The sequence below is a fragment of the Pleurodeles waltl genome, chromosome 2_1, assembly GCF_031143425.1.
Source record: "Pleurodeles waltl isolate 20211129_DDA chromosome 2_1, aPleWal1.hap1.20221129, whole genome shotgun sequence".
Lineage (NCBI taxonomy): Eukaryota > Metazoa > Chordata > Amphibia > Caudata > Salamandridae > Pleurodeles > Pleurodeles waltl.
The window spans coordinates 710284769-710309562 of NC_090438.1; the positions used below are offsets into that span (position 1 = coordinate 710284769).

A 24794-nucleotide genomic window follows, 5' to 3' on the forward strand; every position below is an offset into this window, starting at 1 on the left:
TGGCGGATTCCCATGGGCAGCGGAAAGTCGGCGGTACACCGCCGGCTTTCCGCTTCTGGCCGCGGCTATACCGCCGCGGTCAGAATGCCCGGCGGTGCACCGCCAGCCTGTTGGCGGTGCTACTGCCAACCTCCGCCCTGGCGGTATTTACCGCCAGGGTCAGAATGACCCCCTATATGTTTATGTTTTGGTTGTTTATCTGTTCCTTTGGGGAATTATTATTATTTTTTTTTTCATGCTTGTATGCTTGTGTTACACTGTGGCTGCGTGTTAAGCTTCAGGCCCATAGCTGCTTGCATTTCCTTCCACTTCCTCCCATGTCGCTGACATTCTTTTGTATTCATCCCGAAGGCAGCTCCCAGGCTCTGCTTGGAATGGAAAGCAATTAATTCTTGTGGCTTTAATTCTGCCCCCTTTATTTTCCTTCTTGGTGTCGGCCATAGTCAAAAAATAACCTGTTTTACTTTGATCAAAGCTCCTGCGACGGGTTGCTCTGCTGCTCGGTGAGTGCAAGTGCACTCTCTCATCCATGTTTGTATTAGAATGATCTCATGAGCTGCATAAAACATAAAACGCTGCTGCTTGGGGAAATCAAACAACACAGGTGTGGTTCAAGTGTCTCTTTCAAGCTTATTGCTGTTTATGTCTCCCAAAGTACCTAAGGCTTGCAACAAACGAGCATACAACAACATCTTCCTTGATAGGTCTAAAAATTAATCATAGCCTTACATGCACATCGACAATCTTTTTGCAAAGTGATTTTCCTGCACTGGGTGAGTCGGGGAACCACTGGAAGGCAGTGTTGTTATTTTGCTGCAGCCAGCTATGCGCTCAAATCCCCTGGGAGTACAGCAGAGAAAGCTAGGCTCCCTGAGCTGACTCTGCACACTGTCCAACCATCGAACATGTACATCAAAGTGCAGAAATCACTGCTTATCACTCACCAGCATCATTAGACGCCAGCCCATTTGAACCTGCTTTTGACGGTAGGCTAAACAGCTGCCTCATAAGTGATGAACTGCTTCCGTGAGTTAACTGGGACCGAAACATACCTTGCATGTCGCAATCTCTTTCATCCATAAATTTCTAATCAGATACAACCTTCACGCAGAGAAAGTAGAGGTCACTTGCCGGGCTCATGCTTTTAAGGTAGCTCATTTGAGCGTGTGGAGCTGCAAGATTTCAATAGCTTTATTTTTTTTTATGAATAATGAAGAAACTCAGGTCTTATAAAGGCAAAAAACAGAATAGAAGGGTGCTTCAGTGGCTTAATGAGCTCACCATTAAGAGAGCAAGAGGGTTTTTTTTCTGAATCACTCCGCTAGCATCATCTGCCACACCATGTCAGTTCTACCCATCTTTGTGTTCTTATGAGCTATAAAAGCCAAGCTGTGTGGAGGCATTGGAGGAGGAGTTGAAATCTGCAAGTCGCGCACCTCGGTGTGATACCCAGCATCCCCTGCTGGATACGTTTATGGAGCTTAATGCACAGCGGCATATGGCAAAGTATGCACTCACTGTGGAGAAGAGAGAGCTCTATTCAGGATTCCTCTGTGTCTTAAACATGCACAGCTGCTCTTAGCTGTATCTCTATGTTTATTATGAGAATCTTTCAGTGTATATTATGCATTTTTTATTCCTATGGCTGATGCTTGGCAACATCTACAGAGGCTGAACAATATTTAGACATGCTGCATAGGTTTATCATTATCATAGATTGACTTATATTATGCCCAAAAACACAGGATATCCATGCACTATATTGGTCGAAATAGTAATGTGTGCATAGTGTGTTTATGGGTGAGCGTGAAGCGCTCCGTCCCATTCTGTAATCTCTCTTTGGGCTTCAAACCACGCCCATGTCACGTCAGTCACTTACATTGGTTCGTGGGCTTGCCTTTTAAAATCCGCTTGCTTTCATTTGTGAAAGGCATGCATACATCATGCTTTTTCCAGTGTTTAGCCCACCTACACAGCACCGCTAAACTACTGAAAACATACGAGGCTCGATGTTTTCAGCATGGTGTCCGGACTACTTTATCTTTTTATTTTCCACGCAGCGCGATTGCGCTGCATTTTACATACTGCGATCGCGCTGCATTTTTTATCTTTACAACTCTAATAGCTCTAACTTGTTTTATCTAACAGTTGACATTCTCTCTATATATCACTGACCCTTTTCTCCGCTATCTCGCATAATGTCACTGCCTCTTTAGAACCCATTTGTTGAAGCGGAAAGAGGCGAGCGGTGACATTGGTAGAAAAAAAAAACACCACCATCTGTGCCCCTCAGGGGAGGTACAGCTCCCAGTGAATCACATGCTGCTGTCTCTGTCATGCCCCCCACTCGCTTGGTAATTAAATTCTAATGCAATTTGGAGGCAATGAAAGGGCCACTCCGACTTGTAAGCCACTCGCTGCTGACATGGTGCTGGGTGCACAAACTTAAACGCTCTCCCACTCTCTGTGTATACCTTCCTGTCACTCTCTGCGGGGGCTCCCAGTTCCAAGGTGTGTGTTTGAGTCGCGCTGCTATCCTGGGGACCTGGGAAGGTCACTGAAGTGGAGCATCGGATGGCATCCCCCAGTCACAGAGCAGTCATCCTCGTGCAGCTTGTGTGTCTAAAGCATTCAATGACAATTCTGGAGCCATAATGACAGGGCCACTGAAATTATGCGGCAACAGAGGGATAAAGAACTCAGCAGGGTTGACTACATTATGTTGCAGGAATAGGCAAATTATGCAGCATGGTGCATCACATCTTGTATCAGTATTATCTCGCTATTTTGTCCAAATAGCCAAAAGTTAATCAATCAATCAATCAATTTTGTTGAACGCGCTACTCATCCGGAAGGGTCTCAAGGCGCTAGGGGGCAAGAAGGGGTTGCTACTGCTTGAAGAGCCAGGTCTTGAGGCGCTTCCTGAAGATCAGGAGGTCCTGGGTCTTACGTAGGTTGGCGGGGAACGAGTTCTAGGTTTTGGTGGCGAGGTGGGAGAAGGATCTGTCGCCGGTTTTGGTACGGTGAATGCGAGGGACTGTTGCGAGGGCGAGGTTGGCGGAGCGGAGCTGGCGTGTCGGGTTGTGGAAGTTGAGTCGATCGTTGAGGTAAGCCGGTCCGACGTCGTGGAGAGCTTTGTGAGCGTGGATTAGGATTTTGAAGACGATCCTTTTGTTGAAGGGTAGCCAGTGGAGGTCCCTAAGGTGGGCAGAGATGTGTTTGTGGCGAGGGAGGTTGAGGATGAGACGTGCTGAGGCGTTCTGGATGCGCTGGAGTTTTTTCTGGAGCTTGGCCATTGTTCCCGCGTAGAGGGCATTGCCATAGTCCAGTCTGCTTCTAACGAGGGCGTGAGTAACCGTTCTTCTGGTTTCCACAGGAATCCACCTGAAGGTCTTGCGGAGCATTCGGAGGGTGTTGAAGCATGAGAACGAGATGGCATTGACTTGCTGGGTCATGGAGAGTGAAGAGTCTAGTATGAAGCCGAGCTTGCGTGCCTGGGTGGTGGGCGTTGGGGGCGACCCCAGGGTGGCCGGCCACCAGGAGTCATCCCATGCTGACTTGTTGGGGCCGAAGATGATGATCTCGGTCTTTTCTGAATTCAGCTTGAGGTGGCTTGCTGTCATCCAGTTGGCGATAGCGAGGAGTCCGGTGTGGAGGTTGTTCTTGGCATTGCGGGGTTCCTCGTGAGGGAGAGAATAAGATGAGTGTCGTCTGCGTAGGAGATGATGCGTGGGCCGTGGGATCGGACGATGTTGGCGAGTGGAGCCATGTAGTTATTGAAGAGGGTGGGGCTGAGTGAGGATCCCTGGGGGACTCCGCAGATGGTCTTGGTGGCCTTTGACCGGAACGGGGGAGGCGAACTCTCTGTTCTTTCAGAGAGGAAGGAGGAGAGCCAGTCCAGGGCTCTGTGGTGAATTCCAGCGTCAAAGAGGTGAAGGGTTTGGTGAAATACGGTGTCGAAGGCTGCGGAGAGGTCGAGTAGGATGAGGGCAACGGCGTTGACTAAAAGTTACACCTCATTACTACTAGTTTAACACCTGCATACAACAATCAGCAGCTGAAAGGTGTACAGTGCAAAAGGGTCTGTCACTGCACGGCGCCACGTGTGCCACTTCTTTTTAGTAAGTTTTTGACCTGTGTGAGCTTAAACTGATTTTTGTGGAAACATGCACATTATACAGCAGATGGTGGATTATGCTGCAAGTAAGGTTTGCATGAATAGGCAGCTTAAAGGTAGTTTTATCAATGTGTTTTTTTCAAGAGGTGTTTATTAGGGAAGGTTTTCCCAAAGAACTTGTGACTGACAATGGGACGTAATTGATGTCCAAGGGGATGTGCACATTTTTTAGGGTGAATCGTTTTAAGTTTATTAGAACTGCACTGTATCCTCCCCACAGAAATGGTCTTGTTGAGAGTCAACCTGTGTCATATCATCAAAGATCAGTTGCAACTGGAATTGGTAAATGGTTTGTAACGGGAAAAAGCAATAAAGTGCCACATATTAGTACAGGTATTGCTCCTTTTTAGGGGCGAGCGCAAAGCACTCCGTCCCATGTTGTAATCTCTCTTTGGACTTCAAACCACACTCATGTCGCGTCAGTCTCTTTCATTGGTTCATGGTCTTGCCTTTTAAAATCTACTTGCTTTCATTAGTGAAAGGTATGCATAAGTCATGCCTTTTCTGGTGTTTAGCCCGCCTCGAGCGCAGCAACCAAGTACTGAAAACATACGAGGCTCCACGTTTTCCATCTGGTTTCCGGACAACTTTTCCCCTTTTTTCGCAGCGCGATCTCACTGGGCAGAAGTCGAGCGCTTTGCATGATATCGATCCTGTTACATAGTTAGTTGCACTTTTGCCGGTTACTTAGATAATTGCACTTTTGTGGGTTACATGGATAATTGCACTTTTGCCAATAGGTTTCACTAAGAGTGAACTTTTATTTCCGTTTGTGTGTCTGCTTTGCACTGATAGCGACAGTCAGCTCGTTTATGTGAAACTTTTACTTTTCAGTTTATATGGCAAGAAAAGTCCAGTTAGTTATGTGAAACTGTTTTATTTTCATTTTCAATTTATTTGGCAAGAAACTTAGGAGTTTACAATGCTAATTGCTCTAGCTCAAGCAAACACGAGACCCATTGTATTGCAAATGGTTGTTATTTATTTCGTGTATTACACATGTAGACCATACCTCACGTTTTATGCAGTACGATTATTTATGGATGCAAGTGAAAATTAAAACTAGAAAAACTAGTTTTTCAACCCCTTTTGGTTTATCAGAATGTATAAAGTGATCTGTTTCCTACATTGCTAACCATTGCGAGTCTCAATGAGAAGGCGGCAGTATTAATATTCACAGTTGCTTTAGTTTAGCACCTCTGGTTGCAAAGCATGGAATTCTTACTGACTGACGCATAGGAAGGTGGTAGCCATTCGCAAGTGTACAAGGTCTCCATGGCTCTCATGTCGTTACTGCCATATTGTTTCCAGTATCGTGATTGCCAGCCTCCATGATTATAGTATTACGGTTACCAGTCCCTGTGATATAGTATTGCGATTGTCAGTCCCCATGCTTCTAGTATAGTGACTGCCTGCCTCTCTGTTTCTAGTATCGTGACTGCAGCCTCTGTTGTCAGCCCGACTTGTTTTTGTATTATTGTTTTTTTAATAGGCACAGGGGGAGCCGTGTCCTGTTATCCATCCCCAACAGCCCTTTCATTGACTAACAACTCGCCCTCCCGATCACCACCCCCACCCGCCTTCCTGTTCACCATCCCCACCCGCCTTCCTGTTCACTATCAGCACCCGCCCTCCCGTTCACCATCAGCACCCGCCCTCCCGTTCACCATCCCCACCCGATTTCCAAGGGCAATAGCTTACTCATAAGAAAAACCTATTGGCTTTGCCAATGCTCGTTTCTTTATATTTTTATCTTTTTTAGTTTTGAGTGTTTCAACTGTGCATTCAGGTTACAGTAATTGAGAGCAAATAGCACCTTTCATTTGCACCAATAAGAATAATATTTTCCTGTGATGTAGTCTAAAGCGAAAACAGGATTCGGTACTTGTTCTAAGTACACGTGCCTTCTGGGAAGCTCCCTTGCTATCCTATTCTAATGATATGTGTTCGTTAACTATTTACATTTAAAATAAATTATCACGAGCATATGACTGCTATCATTTCTTATTTATTTTTATTTTTTAAACATATACTGGCAATGAAAACTTTAAACATGTAACCATTGCACCAGCTTGTAAGGCCACAATTACTGGCTTTTCTCTATGTTCGTATTAATTAGATTTTAATCCTTCATTTGAGAAATCTGCTACTCTTCATTCGTCCGCATTCAATCGTTTTTAGGTCTCAACTATGGATAGCTGCATTTGTCTGTTGGCAAGATCTATTGTCTCTCAACATTACATATACTCAGAGCGGGCTTTGGATGGATTTATTTGTCTCATTTAGTGTTCCTGAATTAATTGTTCCCCCCCATTCTTATGTCCGGCCCAGAAGCATTTTTGGTTCAAGTTCTCTAAGCTGGTGCATCTGTTTCCTTGCTGTCTCCCTCTTTCCTTCTCAAGCCCTCTCTCTGTACTTCTCCCTGAATTCCTCTTTTTTAAAGCCTGGTGCCATTTTCCAGCCTGTTCCCCGTGTGTTTTATTTTATTTTATTTATTTTATTTTTTTTTTATTTCCGTTTTTCACGAAGGTCTGGAAGCTGCAAAGAGCTGCTGTGGTGCGCGTTCTTTCATAACGCCATCCCTTGTTCCCCAAAATTCCCCATACCTTAATGAAATTCTTACATTTCTATATTTAATTTCTTTTACCGAGGCACAGCAGCTGAAAGTGCTTTTGGGCGGTCACTTGCTTTGTATGCGCTATGCATTTTTTTAATATTCATTTTTTAATATTAATAATACAAAGCCATTTTCTTGCAAGCCTTTCTATGCTATATTTCTTTTTGTTTGTGTAGCTGCAAAGTTAATAATAAATTCCTGAACAAAAAAAATAAATAAAGAAGCCTCAAGCCACAAATACATTAGCCAAATTATAGCCTCTTCCAACCCTTTTCACTATTTTGCAGCTCCATCCCAGCAGGTTCTTGTGCCCAGGTTATAGCTTACTTTATCATCAAAATCATTTACTCCTCCTTAGAAGAAGAGAAGGCACATTTCCCACTACACAATAATCTGGTCCCACTCTTACTGAAAAAGCCATATTAGATCGCTTAGACTTTCAGATCTGATTCTAAAATTCTTATCTTAAGAAAAATCAGAGAAAAAATAGGCTCGCTACAACTTCTGTCCCACATTTCAAATAGCAACCACGTGATCTATTTCCTGTCCCATTTACACCCCATATCCTTGAGAAACACTGTAAATCTTAGACAACACTGTACGAATATTGACTAACGGTTACAACTGCCTCTTCGTAATTCCTGATTTATCATCAACATTTCGTAGAATTGATTTTGAAACTCAACTCACTATACTTTTCTCTGGTCTGAGGCTTGATGGTCTAGTCCTGAAATGGTTTTCATCCTTCATCACATCATTAACACAAGTTGTAAACCTAGAAATCTCAAACTTGCCATACATCCAGCTGATTTTGGACAGTGGTGCAGTTCCTGGTTTCTCGTATTTAGATGGTGGCAGTGAGATGCTCACAGGTCTCTCCAAACATTCAGTCACTCCTATCCAGACCATTCTCCATACAGCAGCACAACTTAACAAAGGTACAGGGAAATTGCAGAATGCCACCTCCACCCTGAGAGCCCACCACTGACTACCCAGTGAATTCAGAGTTAGTTTCAAAGTAGGACGATGCCAGTATTAGATGTTATTAGATGTGACTGAATCATGTCACAGCTGTTTTCACACAAGCTAGGCAACGTGGGCTTTGTAAATCAGATTTGTAACCCTTACTGCATCTTGTATTCCACTATACAGCCATGAATGGGTGCCTCATTTCTTGTTTCACCTTTTATTCCAAAAACAGTAATGTAACAAACTTTGGGTGGCACAACTAACAAACATATAATACAAGTGAATGAATAAACATATAGATTTTTTTTTTGCATGAATCTTTTTATTTTGTTTGTATTTCAGACATGAAAACAAGTAAAATTTTCTTAAATTAACTACAGTGTGAAAAGTCGGAAGTAAAACTCCTGGTACAGCGTATCTATTTTGAATGCGTTAAGTAACGGACTACTTTACTTCAATTTGCAATTATAATTCACATCCAGTGCCGAAGAAGTAGTTTGCCAGGTCTAGGAACCATTGCATACCTCTGGTTCCAGAGTGTACAACTTGCTGAGGCAGATAATACCCCAGAGTATCGTCTTGATGGGCAGTTGTTTCACACAGCATTATATGGAAATTAAGATCCAGTACTAAAAGTGTGTACAACAGTGTAACACAAAGACAGGAACCATAATTGGTGTCTGTACCCAATGTCCCCCAGGCCCTCACCCCGTGGTTCCACCCGGTCTGCCCATCCAGGTCTCATGAAGCACAGCCGGCAGGGCCCCGTCCAACTCATTCCGCTGTGACCCCCCCCTCTCTAATGAGGGGAGGGGTAAGCAGTATGGGCACGCTGACAGGGGCGTGGCAGCCATTCACTTCACATAAGCAGCTTAACTGGCCACAGCCAGCGCAACTGCCACATCCGCAGCTCCCATACCTGGCTCGTACCCCGGCGCGCACAGCCCAGAAAGCATCTCATCCCAACCGGCAACTAGGGGGTATTTACGCAGTCCCACGTTGTCTTCCCTCCGCAGCGCTACTCCCTCTGTTTCCGCCCATACCCCAAACAACTTTTTCAAGACCTCTATCGATGGGGGTTCTGTAGATTTCTGCCTCCTGGTAATGAGGCGTTTGGCCGTCAGAAGGCCCAGATCCAGGAATCTCTTGGAGGCTTTGTGCTTTTTAGCTCTGGAAAAAGGGCCCAGAATACAGGCCTCCCATGTCGACAACAGTAGGCAAGCCATACACTCAGATAACTGTGCTGACACATCTCGCCAGTAGGTGTTCAACGAGGGACAGGACCATAACATGTGGAGTAAGTCAGCCCCCACCAAAGTACAGCAGGGGCAAGCTACGTCCACGCAGTGGAAGTATTGATTGATTTTAGCTGGGGTGGGATAGGCCCTGTGGAAGATATAGAACTGAATAAGGCAAAATCGAGCATTGTATGGAATGTTAGTGTGACTTTTCAATGCAGCATTCCATTCCCTATCTGTACAGGGCCTGGCTAGGTTGCCCTCCCAGTTGACCTGCAATGCGGCGCAGGCATGAACTGTGTGTGTCCGGAGTGTGTTGGTAAGCCATCGTATGAAGTGTCTGCCCTGCCCCATAACCTGCATATATTGTACCAGTAGATGCATTGGTGGTTCAACACAAATGTCCCCCCGTGCCAGAATAGTGTTGCTATCAGGGAGTTATGCAACAAAAACTGCCCTGGCGACAGGCCTGTCTCTTCAGCCAGTGTAGCAAATGGGATTAGCGTGCCCTTGCTGTATAGATCTCCCAGCATATGCAGCTCAGCTGCATGCCAAGGCTCCAACTCAGTCCTGGTCGTGAGCCGCACACCCTGTGGCATATCCAACAGTGCCAGTGCTGGCACGTAAGGAGTGACCGTACACGTGAGGCGTAAGCACCTGTGATAACAGTGGTGCGCCCTGCCCACTAGGAGCGATTCCGGTACCCTGACCCATGCAATGGGGTGAAATAGATGTGGGTACCTCAGGTATTGTCCAGGGCTGTGTCACTGCAGCTGTGTCGAACAATTAAAGTACAGCTTCGTCAGCGCCACTCCACAACGGCCTTTGTTCCATATGAATTCACTAATTCCAGACTCCAGCTCCCTGAAGAATTTAGCCGGAACATGTTAGGGTTAATTGGAGAAATAATATTGCAATCAAGGCAGAACCACCATCTTCAGGAGACCTACTCTTCCCATTACTGAGAGCAATAATACTTGCCAGAAGTTCATTTGAGCATAGATGTTACTGCTCGTTTGAGGTTTCCATTGTGCAGGTCCTCCTCTCTATGAAATATGTTAATGCCCAGATATCGGAACGTCCTGGAACGTCCTTGAAGCTGCCAGGGAATGAGTACCCCGGAGATGTGAAGACCCGTATCTGACATATCGAGGCTGAAGGGGAACGGCTTCGCCCAATTAACCCGCAACCCCGACAGTGTGGCAAATAGTTGTAGTATGTCCGCAACTTCATTGGAAACATTGGCAGTATTCTTAAAGCACAGGAGAAGGTTGTCTGAATAAAGGGACACAGTATGTCAACCATCACGCCGCAGGGTTCTCCAGGCCTCCCCTTTTCAGCGGAACTCCACTGCCAAGGGTTCCATTGCTAGCGAGAACAGTAGCAGGGAAAGGGGGCAACACCGCCGGGTTCCTCTGCCCACCCCGATTAGTTCAGAAATAGCCGTGCCAGTCCTAACACTAATCTGTGGTTGGGTACATAACAGTTTCACCAACCGCAAGAAGCCGGGCCTAGGCCAAATCGCAGCAGCACTTCAACAAGTAAGGCCATTCTAAGGAGCCAAAGGCCTTTTCCAGGTCTAATACTAGACAGCCCACCCCAGGCCAGCCCTGCATTGAGTACATCATGACCTGGAATAAGCGTCTGATATTCAAGGAAGTGTTGCGTGCCGGCACAAAGCCGTTCTGATCGGGGTGAATCAACTGATATACCAGGGGTGCCAGCCGCTGTGCCAGGATTTTAGCCAGTATTTTATCATCTGTCTTAAGCATCTGCCGGACTTTTGCCAGATTTGGGAGGAGAGATCAGTAGCGCTTCCGGTTGTGACGCAGTCAGAGATGCCTCCTTTAAGGTCTCTTCATATAGCTGCAGCAGATGAAATGCGATCACAGAGGAGAAAGTTTTATAGAACTCCGACGGGAAACCGTCAGGGCCTGGTGTTTTGCCAGTGGCTAAAGCGCGTATACTATCCTGTATCTCCGGTAGTGTCAGTGGCTCATCTAGCTCCACCTGCTGCTCCTCTGTCAAATGGGGCAGAGGGACTAAGAAAAATAATTCTTCATAATCTGCCGGTCTCGCTGTTGTTGTTGATTAATACAGGGCAGTATAGTGGTGTGTAAACTCAGCGTGTATCTAACCTTGGGTGTAGAGCATATCGCCCGTTGCCGAACGCAGCTCCAATATTGGGGTGCAGTCCTGTTCCTGGCGGATCAGCCAAGCCAACAGCCTGCCCGACCTGTCGACCACGACGTGTTTGCGAGCCAAGTGGGCTGTGTAGTTGAGACATGGCAACCTCTCCACCAGAGACGTGCATTGTGCTCGACTGGACGCCAGCCTGCAAGCTCCTAGAGGGTGTTGAATACCGCTCAGTTTATGCTGTAACAAGGATCTCTCCACCCAAATTAAGTCGCTTTCATTGTATTTGTGCATGCTTCATTGTGTACCCGGACAGTGCCCTCTTACAAAGACCTTGAACGCCTCCCACTCAATAAGCCCAGACGATGCAGTGCCACCATTGTGTTCCAAATATTTGGAGATATCTGTGCTCAGTGATGCCTTAAAGGGTGCATCTTCCAACAACTCAGGGTGCAGCTGCCACGGTGGGATGACAGGTGAGGATGTGTCCCTTCCCAGCTGCAAGAACTGGGGGTTATGGTGAGAGTGGGTGCGGCCCAGGTAATCAGTCTGCTACACCGCTGAGCTCAGGTTTGTTGTACATAGTATTCAATCAAGCCACACATGCAGCTGATGTGGATCTGGAAAAAACTAATAGACTCTGGTCACAGGTTTGTGCTGGCACCATAGGTCCAACAACTGCCAGTGCTGGAGCCATTCCCGCAGCGAGTGTGCAGCTGCCACCGTGGGTGCAGCAGATAATGGTGGGAAGGAACTGTCTAGGTCAGGGTCCAGGACACTATTAAAATCCCCCCACCACAAGCGACAGAAGCCCGCTCCAACAAGAAAGGATGCCAGATAGCCTATGAAGAAAGGAGGCCTGGTCCATGTTAGGCGCATAAATGGACCCCAACAACAGTGTCTTTTCTCCCATTCTTCAGCCACAAAAGGGGCACTCGGCTGGATCCAGTCAAGAGCCCCCCTAGCATAGGGAGAGAAATTGGTTGCAAACAACTGCCCACGCCAGCGCTGCTGCAGTCTGGTGGTCTCCGACCACGCTATGTGTGGCTCCTGCAGAAACGCTATTCGGATGGAATGTCTCTAAAGGCATGAGTAGGTGGAATATCGGCGTGCTGGTGTTTGTATGCCCCACCCATTCCATGTGAGGATGTTAGTGGGGTTCATAGGCTGTCATCGGGGTAATAGTCTTTTAGAGCGCCTCTCCTGAGGACACATGACTCTACATCACCTCTAAACGGGTTGCTATGGAGAGGGGAACAGCAGGAACCTGGACTCATCAAAAACAAACACATGTAGCTTAAAAACAACGATTGCCACAAAAGTAATACAGTAGAATACTATCAGAGCAGAGGAACAACCAGTATCTGCCCAAACCGTCTAACTTGCTTGTCCGATGTAACTTGTGTGAGAAAGGAGGTACCCACGAACAGTGGAGGATGGTGTTCTCTTCCAAATAAGCCCAAGGGTGAATGCCCCTGATGTGTCTTATACGTAGGCAGCAACTAGGTACGCAGCATGATGCATTTCGCAGCTGCCCAACAGACCACACACAGAATCAATGCCTGCAGCACGGCCAGAAGGGTGGGGGTCGACACAGTGTGATGACTTAAATTGAAAGCAAGCCAATCAGTCCATGCAGACGCATCGCAAGTGCCCGGGGCAGCCTGGCCTCATGGCCATCTATTACAGCAGTGTCATGCGTCAAAGGTGAATTGAGAATTTACCATGCAACAACCCTATAGGTTCAGATTATATCATCCGCTGTCTGTGGTGTCACAGCAGGGAGAGCCAGGTCCCCAGTGTCTGAGAGCCCTCCAACTATGGAGCCATCCCAGCCGTCAGAATCATTTAGTACTTCTTCCGTACCTGAATTAGCTAGTGGTTCTCTGATAGCCGCAGCGGTCTGCAGTGCACGGCGTTGCTCCTGTATGATCTGCTCCAGGTCAGGAGCGTGTCCTAGTCTAGCAGGGGGTGTGTTGCGACATCTGCGATTCCTGCATCAATGGTGCCTCAAGTCCCATGTTTCCATCCGCTGTCATCTCCCGTTGGCTGACCTGTCCCATCGACTCCAACCACTCCCATGCAACCTCCAGGGTGTCAGAGAAGCGTACCTTTCCATGGGCCACAACTCATAACCTAGCGGGGAAAAGGAGGGAATACGTCAAGTTAAGAGTACGCAGCTTGTGCTTCACGGATAGGAAGGAGCCCCTCTGCTTCTGCACAGCAATAGTGTAGTCCGGAAACATTATAACTTGTCCACCTGTAATGCCAGGAGCAATCACACCGCACATAAAATGGCGTCTCTCTCTGCAAAATGTAGCAATCCGAACAGGAAGGGGTGTGGGCCCGAACCCGGCGGCCGGGCCCTCGTCAGGACCCTGTAGGCACATTCAACAGAGAAGAATGGTGTAAGTGCCCCCTCCGGGACCGCCTGCATTGAGGTCTCCAATTGACCAGTCTTGGGAGCAGGGTTGTTCAATTTTACCTCTAGCGAGCGAGTCTTGTCCACTAGCTTGCTGTGGTCCGCATGGAGCAGTGTGAGGTCACTAGTCAGCTTGTCAATCTTGCTCTCCAGCAAGGTTCGTGTTTGGTCCAGGGATGTGCCAATGCATTCCACCGCTGCCAGCACTGCATCCAGTTTATGGCTGTCTGAGGTCAAGGCCTCAGTTCTCAGCGCCGGCGGCTTGCTTTCTTCCCCCGGAGCGGAGACAGCCCATTTCATCATCTACAGGGTCCTGGCAGCCCATCCTCATGAACCAAGCGTTCCTCGCCGCAGAGCAGTAGTTTCCAGGGCACAGTGTTGCAAGGGCCAGGAACCTGAGGAGGACCCACTTGCTTGTGTGGGTAGAGACTAGGTAAGCGCAGCAGCAAGAGCAGCCCTCCGTCAGCGGTAACGGCCACAAGCCAGTGTGTCAGGCCTCCTCGCTGCCCACCTATGCAGTCGCCAGCCCTGTTTCCACTGCGGTCTCCACCTGGAGGGGCCTCTCTGCGTTTACACACAGCTCAGCTCCTGCAGTACAGTTGCCTGCCTGTTCATTACATGAGGCCCTGGAGCATTGGCGTCCCCCAAGCCCAGGGCTCCCCGTCCGTATATGAGCCAACAGGGGTGAAGGTGGGATGAGGGCCCAACACATGGAGTCTAGCCTGGTACCAGACCCAGCATCGGGTGAGCCGCTGGAGCCCTCCTCTACATATGGGCCCTGGGGGAGAGGCACTGGACTGGTCCAACAGCTGGGGGAGGCTCCGTAGCCCCGGCTAGGCCTCTAGTTGCAGGCCTCCTCCAGGCCGCCTGCCAGATGTTGTTGTCTCCCTTGTGGGCCCAGTCACCATTGTTTGTCTCTCCGCCACCCGCCTCTGTGCTCCAGAGGGGGCCAGCCAATGCCAAACTGCCAGCGCACAGGTCGCCTGAATCAGGTCCTACTTTCCTCTGGCCTAGTCGCGTAGGCCTCTGCGACACCAGCGACACTCCTGGCATTGCCTTCCATCTCCTGCTCCCATCGGCCGATGCCCTCAGATCCACAAAAGCTCTGCCTGTCTGTCCGCCGTGTTGCTGCGACATGTATCATGCCTAATGGCAGATAAATGAGCCTCACTAATCTGCGTCTGCCATCTTGGCTGGTCAAGCCACAGTCCTTGAATAAACATATTGATATCTTCATTTTTTTCAATAAAATCATTTTCCTGTAGAGGAACAAGGTTTAATAGAATATCTAGGGCGGTGGTTCTTAACCTTCTGACTTTTGTGTACCCCCACTGAATCATGACCGGAATCCGGGCCAACCCCCCAAGTCCTTATTGGAAGCTGTGGGCACCCGGCCTGAGCAATTTCTATGATTTCATCTTCAAAACAATATACAAAAATAAGTATACACTAAAAAAATGCTCAAAAATTTACAAATATTTTTCACATTTTCAGTTTTGCTTCTTTATATATACGTTTGTCATTTTAATATATTTAAATTTGTAACTCAGTCACAGAGCTCCTGAGCAGGTCTCAGGGGTCCTCAAACCACAGGTTAGGAACCACTGATCTAACACACAAATATCAACCTACAGAAATGTTGACAGTAAAATATAGACTGCCACTATAATCTCAAAGTATAGATTTACTATTCCTAACCCCACATCTATGTACCTTGAACATATATATGTCAAGATGCAGAGAGCAGATGGATGGAAAACTATCAACATTAACCTCTTTCATAGTGTGTTGCAGAAATGAGTATATGAAGCGAAATTTGCACTTTACATGAAGAATTAATGGTGTATCCCACCTGGCTGGCTTCTTAGTGCATTGTGTCAAAGGCATCCTTTATATCTAAAAAGACTATAAAGGAAGCTCTCTTCCTGCACAGATGTTGATTAATTTCAGTGGCATGTAATTGACGTGGAACGAATAGACGTTGTGGTTCTAATGCTGTACATACATTAAATATGCTGCATATGATTCTCAAAGAAATATTGTTATTCTCCTAACTGGTCTGTGTTTCCTGCTCATTTTGTTCTTTTTATTTGTCTTCATAGGGGGTAATTTCTGTGCCGGCTATGATCTGAAAGAGGTTGCTCAAAACCAAACTTCTTTAAGTATTGGACAAGATGTCACCAAGAATCCTTCCCCCATGGTAAATCTTTGGCAATGTAATTCTGCAAGTTGAATACAATAGAAAAATGCAATAGAATCTTTTTCCAACCTAGCATGTCCCAGTCTGTTTCCTCTGAGAAAGTGGCACTCATAAACAATCTTTGAGATCCTGTCCCCATCATAGTGTTTAGAAGTACAATAGCGAATTTCTCATTGACGTGTGATGCCAGTATGTATTTCTGTGAAACCTGGATAAGGTTAGATGTTCTCAAAGGTAATTTCTGGAACTTTCTCACTACACAAATCAATTAGGAAGGATGGCTTGCAAACATTAAAAGCACCACACACCCTCACTTTTAGCCAGATACCCGCCCCTCAAGTGCTGCCAGTTTTTGGTTGGGTGTAAAAAGAGTGCCAGGTCCAGTTTAATTGGTCATTTACTGTGGATTGTCAAGACGCTGTCTAACTCAGGGACCTTTTCTAAATAGGCTATGGGTGTGCAAAATGGTTAAGGGGGTAGTGCTTCAGATAACTTTGTTGGGTAAGGTTTATTGTATCCTCTTAACGCCATGCTTTTTGTGTCACTCATGTATCCTTGCACACATCCTACTGCTTTCTATCTTATCCTCTTAAGTGAAGTTTAAGTAGTTTGATTATTGTTTATCTCATGATCTGCAGCTGAATCCTCGTCTGCATCTAAGAGTTTTAGGAACTTGGTGCCCTTCTCAGGATAGTCCAAGAGATGCCCGTGATACCTTTGAAATTATAGGTTGCTTTATAACTATTGGTATTTTGCTCTTGGTCCTGGTCACCTGAGATACAATATAGTTCATGGCCTCAGCCCCTTCTGATTCACAACGGAAGTTGTGTCCCTTCAGGAGCCTGTAAATGTTTAAATGTAATTATTTGTATATCCTTCACTGTCATTGGCAACTTTCTTTGTGATGTTCATGAGAATTACTTTACTAATATTTTTTAATACTATCATTAAAAATAAGTAAAATGATATATATGAAAAAGAAGTTCTATACAGAAACGTAGAGCTCTTGAATGAGAACAGTTTATGAAAGTGACAGAAGGTATCATTTCCAATATTAATAAGATGGACACCATCTCTGCAAAATTAGTCTGGATTGTTTTATTTTATCCTGCCATGTTAAGTACTGCCAAGTTGGTAATCTCCAAAATGTGCAGGCATGCACACCTCTCACCCTCCACTCCCTCAACCCAGGCCCCCGCCCCGCCCGCACCCAATCCAGCCCCATGCACAGACATGGCCCCTTCACCTGCCACACCTGTCACTTCTCCTGCTCCACATCCCTCACACCCCACACCAACCCCAGCAACCCAGCCAAACAAAAAATCCCCAGAGCAACAGACACCCGCACTGCCCCAACACCCACCAACCAGCCCCACCACATAACACCTCACAACCAAAACACACCTGCAACAACACCATCGTACAACACAACAACAATACCCACCACAACCACCTCAACTGCCTGCTCCTCAACACCCGCTCCCTACACAAACATGCCATAGAACTTTGGGACCTCATCACAACACACTCACGCCTTAACAAGCCAGAAGGCGGCATCGCCATCCTGCACAAAGACACCATTAAAGTCACCACAAACTCCCAAGACACCATCGACAGGGCAGAACACATGCACTTCATAATCCACATTAACAACTCCACCCTCAGAGGCACACTAATCTGCAGACCCCCAGGACCACGCCCCGCCTTCTGTGACACCATCGCCGACACCATCAGCACGCACGCCCTCCCCTCCACAGACTACATCCTCCTCTGTGATTTCAACTTTCACTTGGAGTACCTTCGAGACCACAACTCCTCCTCCCTCATAGACAACCTCACCAACCTCGGACTCAAACAACTGGTCACAGCACCCACCCACTTAGCAGGACACACGCTTGACGCAATTTTCACCTCAAACCAACACACAACCTACACCCACACCACTGAACTCCATTGGTCTGACCACCACTGCGTCCATTTCTCCTTCACCAAACGCCCCCACACACCACCACCAACACACCACGCCCTACCGCATGTGGGACAAGATCCCCACAGAACACCCGAACCCCCAACTGGTTCATAACCTCCCTCCCACACCGACGACCCCAACACTGCAGCCCACAACCTCTCTAAATGGATCACTGCCTGCGCAGACACACTAGCCCCCCTCAGAAACACATCGCCACCCGCAACATCAAGAACGGCCCTTGGTTCACCACCGAACTCAAGACTCCAAGCGCAAATGCCACCAAGCGGAGAAAGCCTGGCGACAAGAACCCTCTACAACCAACTTCTCCACCCTCAAAGCCTCCATTCGCACCCACCACCAACTCATAAACACCACCAAAAGAGCACGCTACGAGAATCGCCTTGACAACAACTCCCATAACAGCAAAGAACTCTTCACCATCATTAAAGAGCTATCCAAACCCAAAGCCAGCAACATAGACCCCACAAACACACACAGCCCCTCTGTGATGCCCTCTCCAACCACTTCCACCACAAAATCTTGGACATTTACAACAGCTTCATACCACACACACCCTCCACACACACCCCTCACCCACCCAACTCAGACCCCACTCACGACCCCCCCACCATACTTACCACTCGGCCCCAACCACACATGAAGAAACCGAAAAAAACATGAATTCCATCCACTCTGGATCCCCCTCTGACCCCTGCCCTCATCGCATCTACAACAAAGCCAGTCCAACCATCGCCCCCCTACTCCGCAACACAATCAACTCCTCATTCGACACCCCCACCTTCCCAGACCCCTGGAAACATGCAGAAATCACCGCTCTCCTAAAAAAGCCCAAAGCCGCCTAACTACCGCCCCATCTCCCTCCTCCCTTTCCCCGCCAAGGTTGCCGAGAAACTTGTCAACGCCCGCCTATCCCACTTTCTTGAGGAAAACAACACCCTAGACCCCTCCCAATCCGGGTTCTGCAAGAACCACAGCACGGAAACCGCCCTCATCGCATGTACTGACGACATCAGAACCAGAGTGGACAAGGGCGAGACCGTCGCACTCATCCTCCTAGACCTCTCAGCGGCCTTTGACATTGTCTGCCACCACACACTATGCACACGCCTCCACAACACAGGAATTCGACACAAAGCCTTAGACTGGCTCACCTCCTTCCTCACCGACCGGACCCAAAAAGTCTGCCTCTCACCCTTCCCCTCCACTGCCACCAAAATCATCTGCGGAGTCCCCCAAGGGTCCTCCCTCAGCCCCACCCTCTTCAACATTTACATGATCCCCCTCGCCAACATCCTCTGACCACACGGAATCACCATCCTCTCCTACGCAGATGACAACCAACTCATCTTCTCCCTCACTCGCAACCCCACCACCGCCAAAACCAACCTCCACGCTGCACTCCTTCACACCGCCACCTGGATGACAACTAACCACCTCAAGCTTAACTCCAACAAAACCAAAATCATCATATTCAGCCCCAACAAATCCATATGGGACGACTCCTGGTGGCTCACCACCCTAGGCCCCGCACCCACCCCCACAAACCACACATGCAACCTCGGCATCATCCTGGACCCCTCCCTCTCCATGACCCAGCAAATCAATGCAGTCACCTCCTCCTGTTTCCACACACTCCGTACACTGAAAAAAACCTTCAAATGGATTCCCACAGAGACCAGGAAGACAGTCACCCATGCACTCATCAGCAGCAGGCTAGACTACGGTAACGCCCTCTATGCCAGCACCACACTCAAACTCAAACGCAAACTCCAGAGAATCCAGAACACAGCTGTACGCCTCATCCTGGACGTCCCAAGCCACGAACATATCTCACCACACCTCAAATCCCTTCACTGGCTCCCCATAGACAAGAGAATCACTTTCAAGATCCTTATCCACGCACACAAATCCCACCACAACACTGGTCCAACCTACCTCATCGAAAGAGTGAACTTCCACACTCCCACCCGCAACCTCCGATCTACCGACCTCGCACTAGCCACAGTCCCCTGCATCCAACGCACCACCACAGGAGGCAGGTCCTTCTGCTACCTCACCGCCAAAACCTGGAACTCCCCCCCCACCAACCTCCGCAAAACCAAAGACCTCCTGCTCTTCAGAAAAAACCTCAAGACATGGTTGTTCGAACAGTGACCCTCCTTCCCCCTTTAACCTACCCCCCCAAGCGCCTTGAGACCCTCACGGGTGAGTAGCGCGCTCTATATATTTTTTTTGATTGATTGATTGACCTTGTGTTGGTCAGGTTCCATCTTTGAGTCAGTCATTAGTGAAGTACCTCTTTTGATGGTGGGCAGTGCATGAACAAAATGTGTTTTGGGATACATGACTTTTGAGAAGGCAAGATATTCCTTCATTAGAAAGCAGAGTTGTGACTAAGTATTATATACCCAAGATTATTAACTCCAATTTAAATTAAGATGGTGCAAAATGGACATATTTTATAAGGTTGGGAGCACTGCACTCCATATCATAGCATAAAATCCACTTCATTTTACCTAAACTTCTGCACAACGTACATCCACTGCTAGGTTATGCTCAACAGCACACCTTTCTGCCCCTTGCAGAAAAATTGCCTCCCCTACTTTTAAACTATTTGGGTTCTCAAGAGGACCTTAGAAACATGATTGGTAAAGTAAAGAAATTAGTGCAGTATATATGAATACAGAAGAGTGAAAACTATTCAAAATAATGCAGTCTCACTGCTGTTTGTGAAGTGTCAGCTTGATGTTACCAAATAATGAAAATGTATTCTCTCTGCTTTGGCCACCACAGTAAATTTATCTGTTGTAGTGGTCACAATGAAGAGAAAAGGATTGTCAGCACCTCTAGCTCCTATATTCTACTGCCACTGTAGTACAGCTACCTGATTCTGAGGATGGTGGTATTAACAGTGAATCTGAAATAGTCACCCGAGTACTGTAAAGAGAGATTTTGAAAATGTCTCTTTTACTAACAGTTAACGCTCATATTTGAGACTGTGGTTGAAAATGCTTTCTCATGCATTGTCATCTTTAAGACCCGAGAAGAGTGAACTCCGTAGATGTTGCAGACCACAGATGAACTGATGTTCAAGTGATTTACAAAGCTTTTACCGAGTGTAGAAAACTCTCCACCTTAGTCAACTGTCTATGTAGTTGCACACGCAGAGTCTGCAAGGCAGATGGAAGACCTATCACCACCTAGTAGAAACAAACCCAGCCATCTACACAATTATGTTAACTTCTATCATCACTGCACAAATGTTGACAGACACTGCATGTAATATACTCCCAGCACGGGCTGGATACTGGTACCAGGTTAGCCCCACTGAAAAAGTTACTGTCTCAAAGTCCTGCACAGTCCAATGTGTGGTGGTGGAGATCTTGAAATGCCGGTAGGGGTCAACATAGTGGGAAGAGTTGGGTTTCTTAGAGCTTCGTGTGGGCAGTCAGCGGGAACGTGGCATGAATGAGCCCATTCACAGTCATGAAGAGCCCAAAACTCCATATCTTCCAGGAGGAGCTCAACTGATGTGAAACTGAGGGTCCTAGACCTGGGGACACCTTTTGGGTACCAAGAGCTCACTCCTGCTGAGGCCAGCAGGGCTTAGGCAGATCTACTTGAAGGTCCATTCAAGTCCAGTTGCAGCAGGACAGCTGGGCTGTTGGAGTGAGTCCTCTGGAGCTCTTTATGCACCAGTAGCTCAGAACATGAAGTTAGTCAGCTGACCCTTAGATTCGCTTCAGCCTGGGGTGAAGGGAGAAGATCCAGTCTTCCTCCTCAGACAGCAGGGCAGTCCTCCAGTAGGTCCAGTTGCCGGCAGCTCCAGTGTAGCAAGTCAGCTGGGCAGTCCCTCTGTAGTATTCACAGGTTCAGGGGTATAATGAAAAGTAGGCCAGAGGGTCCCAGAATTATCACTGGTGGCAGCTTTGAAGTGGAAGAAGAAACTGGTGTTTTCCCCCCACAGAAGTGTCTGGAATTTTCTACCTCCCTATCTTTGCCCCAGGATGCCTGGTGAGACAGTATGCTAGGGTGAAGTTCTTTATGGGTGAGCTGCGGCAGTTTCTATAAAGTGCAAGTGTGACGGGTGACACCTTCGCCCCTCTCATCAAGACAGGATAGCCTATTGTGCCAACATCCAGGCCCTCTATTGTGTGGCTTTCTCAGAAGTATATGCAAAGGCCAACTCCACTAGCCACAAACCCACAAACTGACTTCAGGCACCAAATCATTAGGACAAGAAAATGCTAACTTTCTTAAAGTGTAATTTTCCTGAAGTTTGACTTAAAATCCGACTTTACTGTTGAAGAGAATTAAAAATTACAATTCCTTGTGCACCAAACATGACATTTCTTCTTACTCCAAAACAAAAGTTATCACTTATTAAATATAAAAATGGTAACCCAATGTTATCCTATGTGACAGGCAGGGTTTTTTTACTACCAGGACGTGTAAAACTTAAAAATGCATGCCCAACTTCTTAAATACAATTCACCCTGCCATATGGACTGTTTAGGGCCTACCCTAGGGGTGACATATATATTAAAAGGAATTTATAGGCTTTTCACATGTTTTATTTTGCCAAGTCAACAGCATACAGGCTGCAGTGGCAGGACTGAGACATGTTTTAAGTGGCTATTTATGTGGGTGGCATAGTATGTGCTGTAGACCAACTAGTAGCATTTAATTTACCAGCCCTGGGTATATGATAGACCACTTTACTAGGGACTTGTAAGTACATTAATTATGCCAATCTAGTGCAAGCCAATTTTACCATGTTGTAAGTAGATTAGCACTGGTTAGCAGGGGTAAAGTGCACAGAATCCTAGCGCCAACAAAAACAAATTAAGCAGAACCAGAGGGGTGAAGGCAAAAATTGTGGAGGACTCCCATTCAAGAGTGTGATGTCTAAGAGTGAAAATTAAAAATTATGCAAACGATTAGAACCAAATTAAAACTCCATATGTTTCAACTTTGTATGCAATTTGTCAGGAGAGTTTCATTGTTGCCTATGCCAACTTGTATTTAGATTGTGTGGTGTGTGTTCAGTTGCATTAGGTGTTTGCAAATATCAATGGTGCAAAGTTTTTTGTTGTAAATTAAACTCCATATTTTTCAGTGCAGTATTTATTATTAGCCCACCATTGTGTAGTCTACGGGCATGCAGACTTATCGTGTGTTCGTGTTGTGTTGTTTCAGTAGGTGATCACGAACATTAAAAATGGGACAAAGTTATTTGTTGCATATAAAAACACCATGTATTTTTCACTTTGGTGCTGTCTGTGTTGGGGTACTCTTATTATTAACCTGATAAGACATGAGCTTTGTCAAAAGTGGCTTGTGAGTGCTTTGAGTGTCTGTTTCCTTTTGTGTTCGCAAACGTTGAAATTGGTGTACAAGTTTTTTACAGCAAACTAAAACTGCATATGTACTAAGGTATTCCTTGTGTTAAAGGGATTTGTGTTTATGCTCTACCAGAGTGTGGCCTTTGTACATGCCAACTTGGGTATATATCTTGTTTGTCTCATGTGTGCGTTAAACAGTTTGTTCGCAAATACTAGCAATTGTTCAGTGTTTTGTGCTAGATGAAACTCCATTTGTGTTCTACTGAAAAGTCATATTTCTCTGGGTACATGTTACTTGATTGTACTAATGCCTGTGTTTCACCCATGCCAACCTGTGCCAACCACTCAACATCTAAACCAATTTACATGTGTTTATAGTGCCCCCCTTAAATCTCATTTTAAAGGCAAGTAAAAACAGAGGTTTGGGATCTCCCTTATAACTTTTAAACCATTTCACCGATGTGCACCAAATTTGGCACGTGTGTTCCAGAGTTATTGAAATTTGGATTTCTGAAAAAATGAGTCAACTACAAAGGTGCCACTGTGCTTTTGTAGTGCAAATGAAACCAAAGTGGTACTTGGTCAAGCCCAGACAAACTGCCCATTTTATCATAATGGAATGTGTGTTGAGACCTAGCTTACATGTAGTGTCTGACTGCTTATCAGACACAGTTCAGTGTGGCTTATTGGGACAAGTCCTGAGCAAATCTGCAATTCAGGGAACTTAGTTGTGGATTTCCAAACTGACATTTGTCCTACACCTTATCAGACAAGCAGGATTAATCAGAGGCAGCTTTGAGAAGGCCATTACAAATACACAAACATTTATTATAGTTTTTGAACATTGAGTTTGTTTTTGAAATGTTTATATATGGTGCTTCAGATTTCATGAATCAAATTTTCCCTGAAACTTCTGCAGTTGAAAGAATCCACAGATTCATGCAACAAATATATTGAAATAGCCATTGTTTGCCACACATTTTTTAATTCATTCAGCTACTATGCCTAAAGCGTAGATAACCTTTCAGTCACTTAAAATGTACATTTACCACCATCACCTTGAACAGTAGATCTGGAGATTTGTATGTGGCCTTGTATTATAATTTGCTGATAAAGACGGCCATAGAAGGTAGGTGTTTTGGCTCACATACACTTAACACAATCTTTGTTGTGGCACTGTATGTGCTTAGATTGCTACACTTTTTCTACATGCTAATTTTGTTGATAATAAGTATAGAGAAGTTATGAACTTCAGAGTCAGCAAGTTTGCATTGTTTTGGGAAATCTTTCTTAGAATGTTACAACAAAATCCACAGTTATCAGTCCATAAATGAGTACTTTGCATTGTCAAGGTTTATGCTTTATACCTTGAAAGCTCAATGAATACAAGTTTTCCTGAGGTGAGTTAAGGTTACCTGCGGAGCCAACAAATGTTTGTATCAAAATCAAAGAAACTCCACAAAAATTATAATGTGCTGGGGTCCTAAATTTGCATTTCAACTCTTTAAAGGCTTTAAATGTCTTAGGAAACTTAATTTCCAAAAAACTGCTTATGGCTTCAAATAAGACCTTGCACATTCAGACCTCAAAAGAACTACTTGCCCACTTGCTAAGGTGAGTCAGATTTTGTCAATTTGAGCAATTTTTATGGCCCACTGACTCATTCTGACCAGAGCTTGAGATGGCAAAGAAAATGTGTT

At 46.2% G+C, this 24794-nt stretch overlaps 1 protein-coding gene across 2 annotated transcripts in view; it reads left to right on the plus strand.

Moving 5' to 3' along the window:
- Window positions 1-24794, plus strand: part of LOC138267873 (enoyl-CoA hydratase EchA19-like) — a 281482-nt gene that overhangs the window by 115924 nt on the left and 140764 nt on the right. For both annotated transcript variants that reach the window (XM_069217102.1, XM_069217111.1), the window contains one exon: window positions 15662-15759. In XM_069217102.1, the coding sequence (XP_069073203.1) occupies window positions 15662-15759 (98 nt within the window). The remainder of the gene's footprint in view (window positions 1-15661; window positions 15760-24794) is intronic.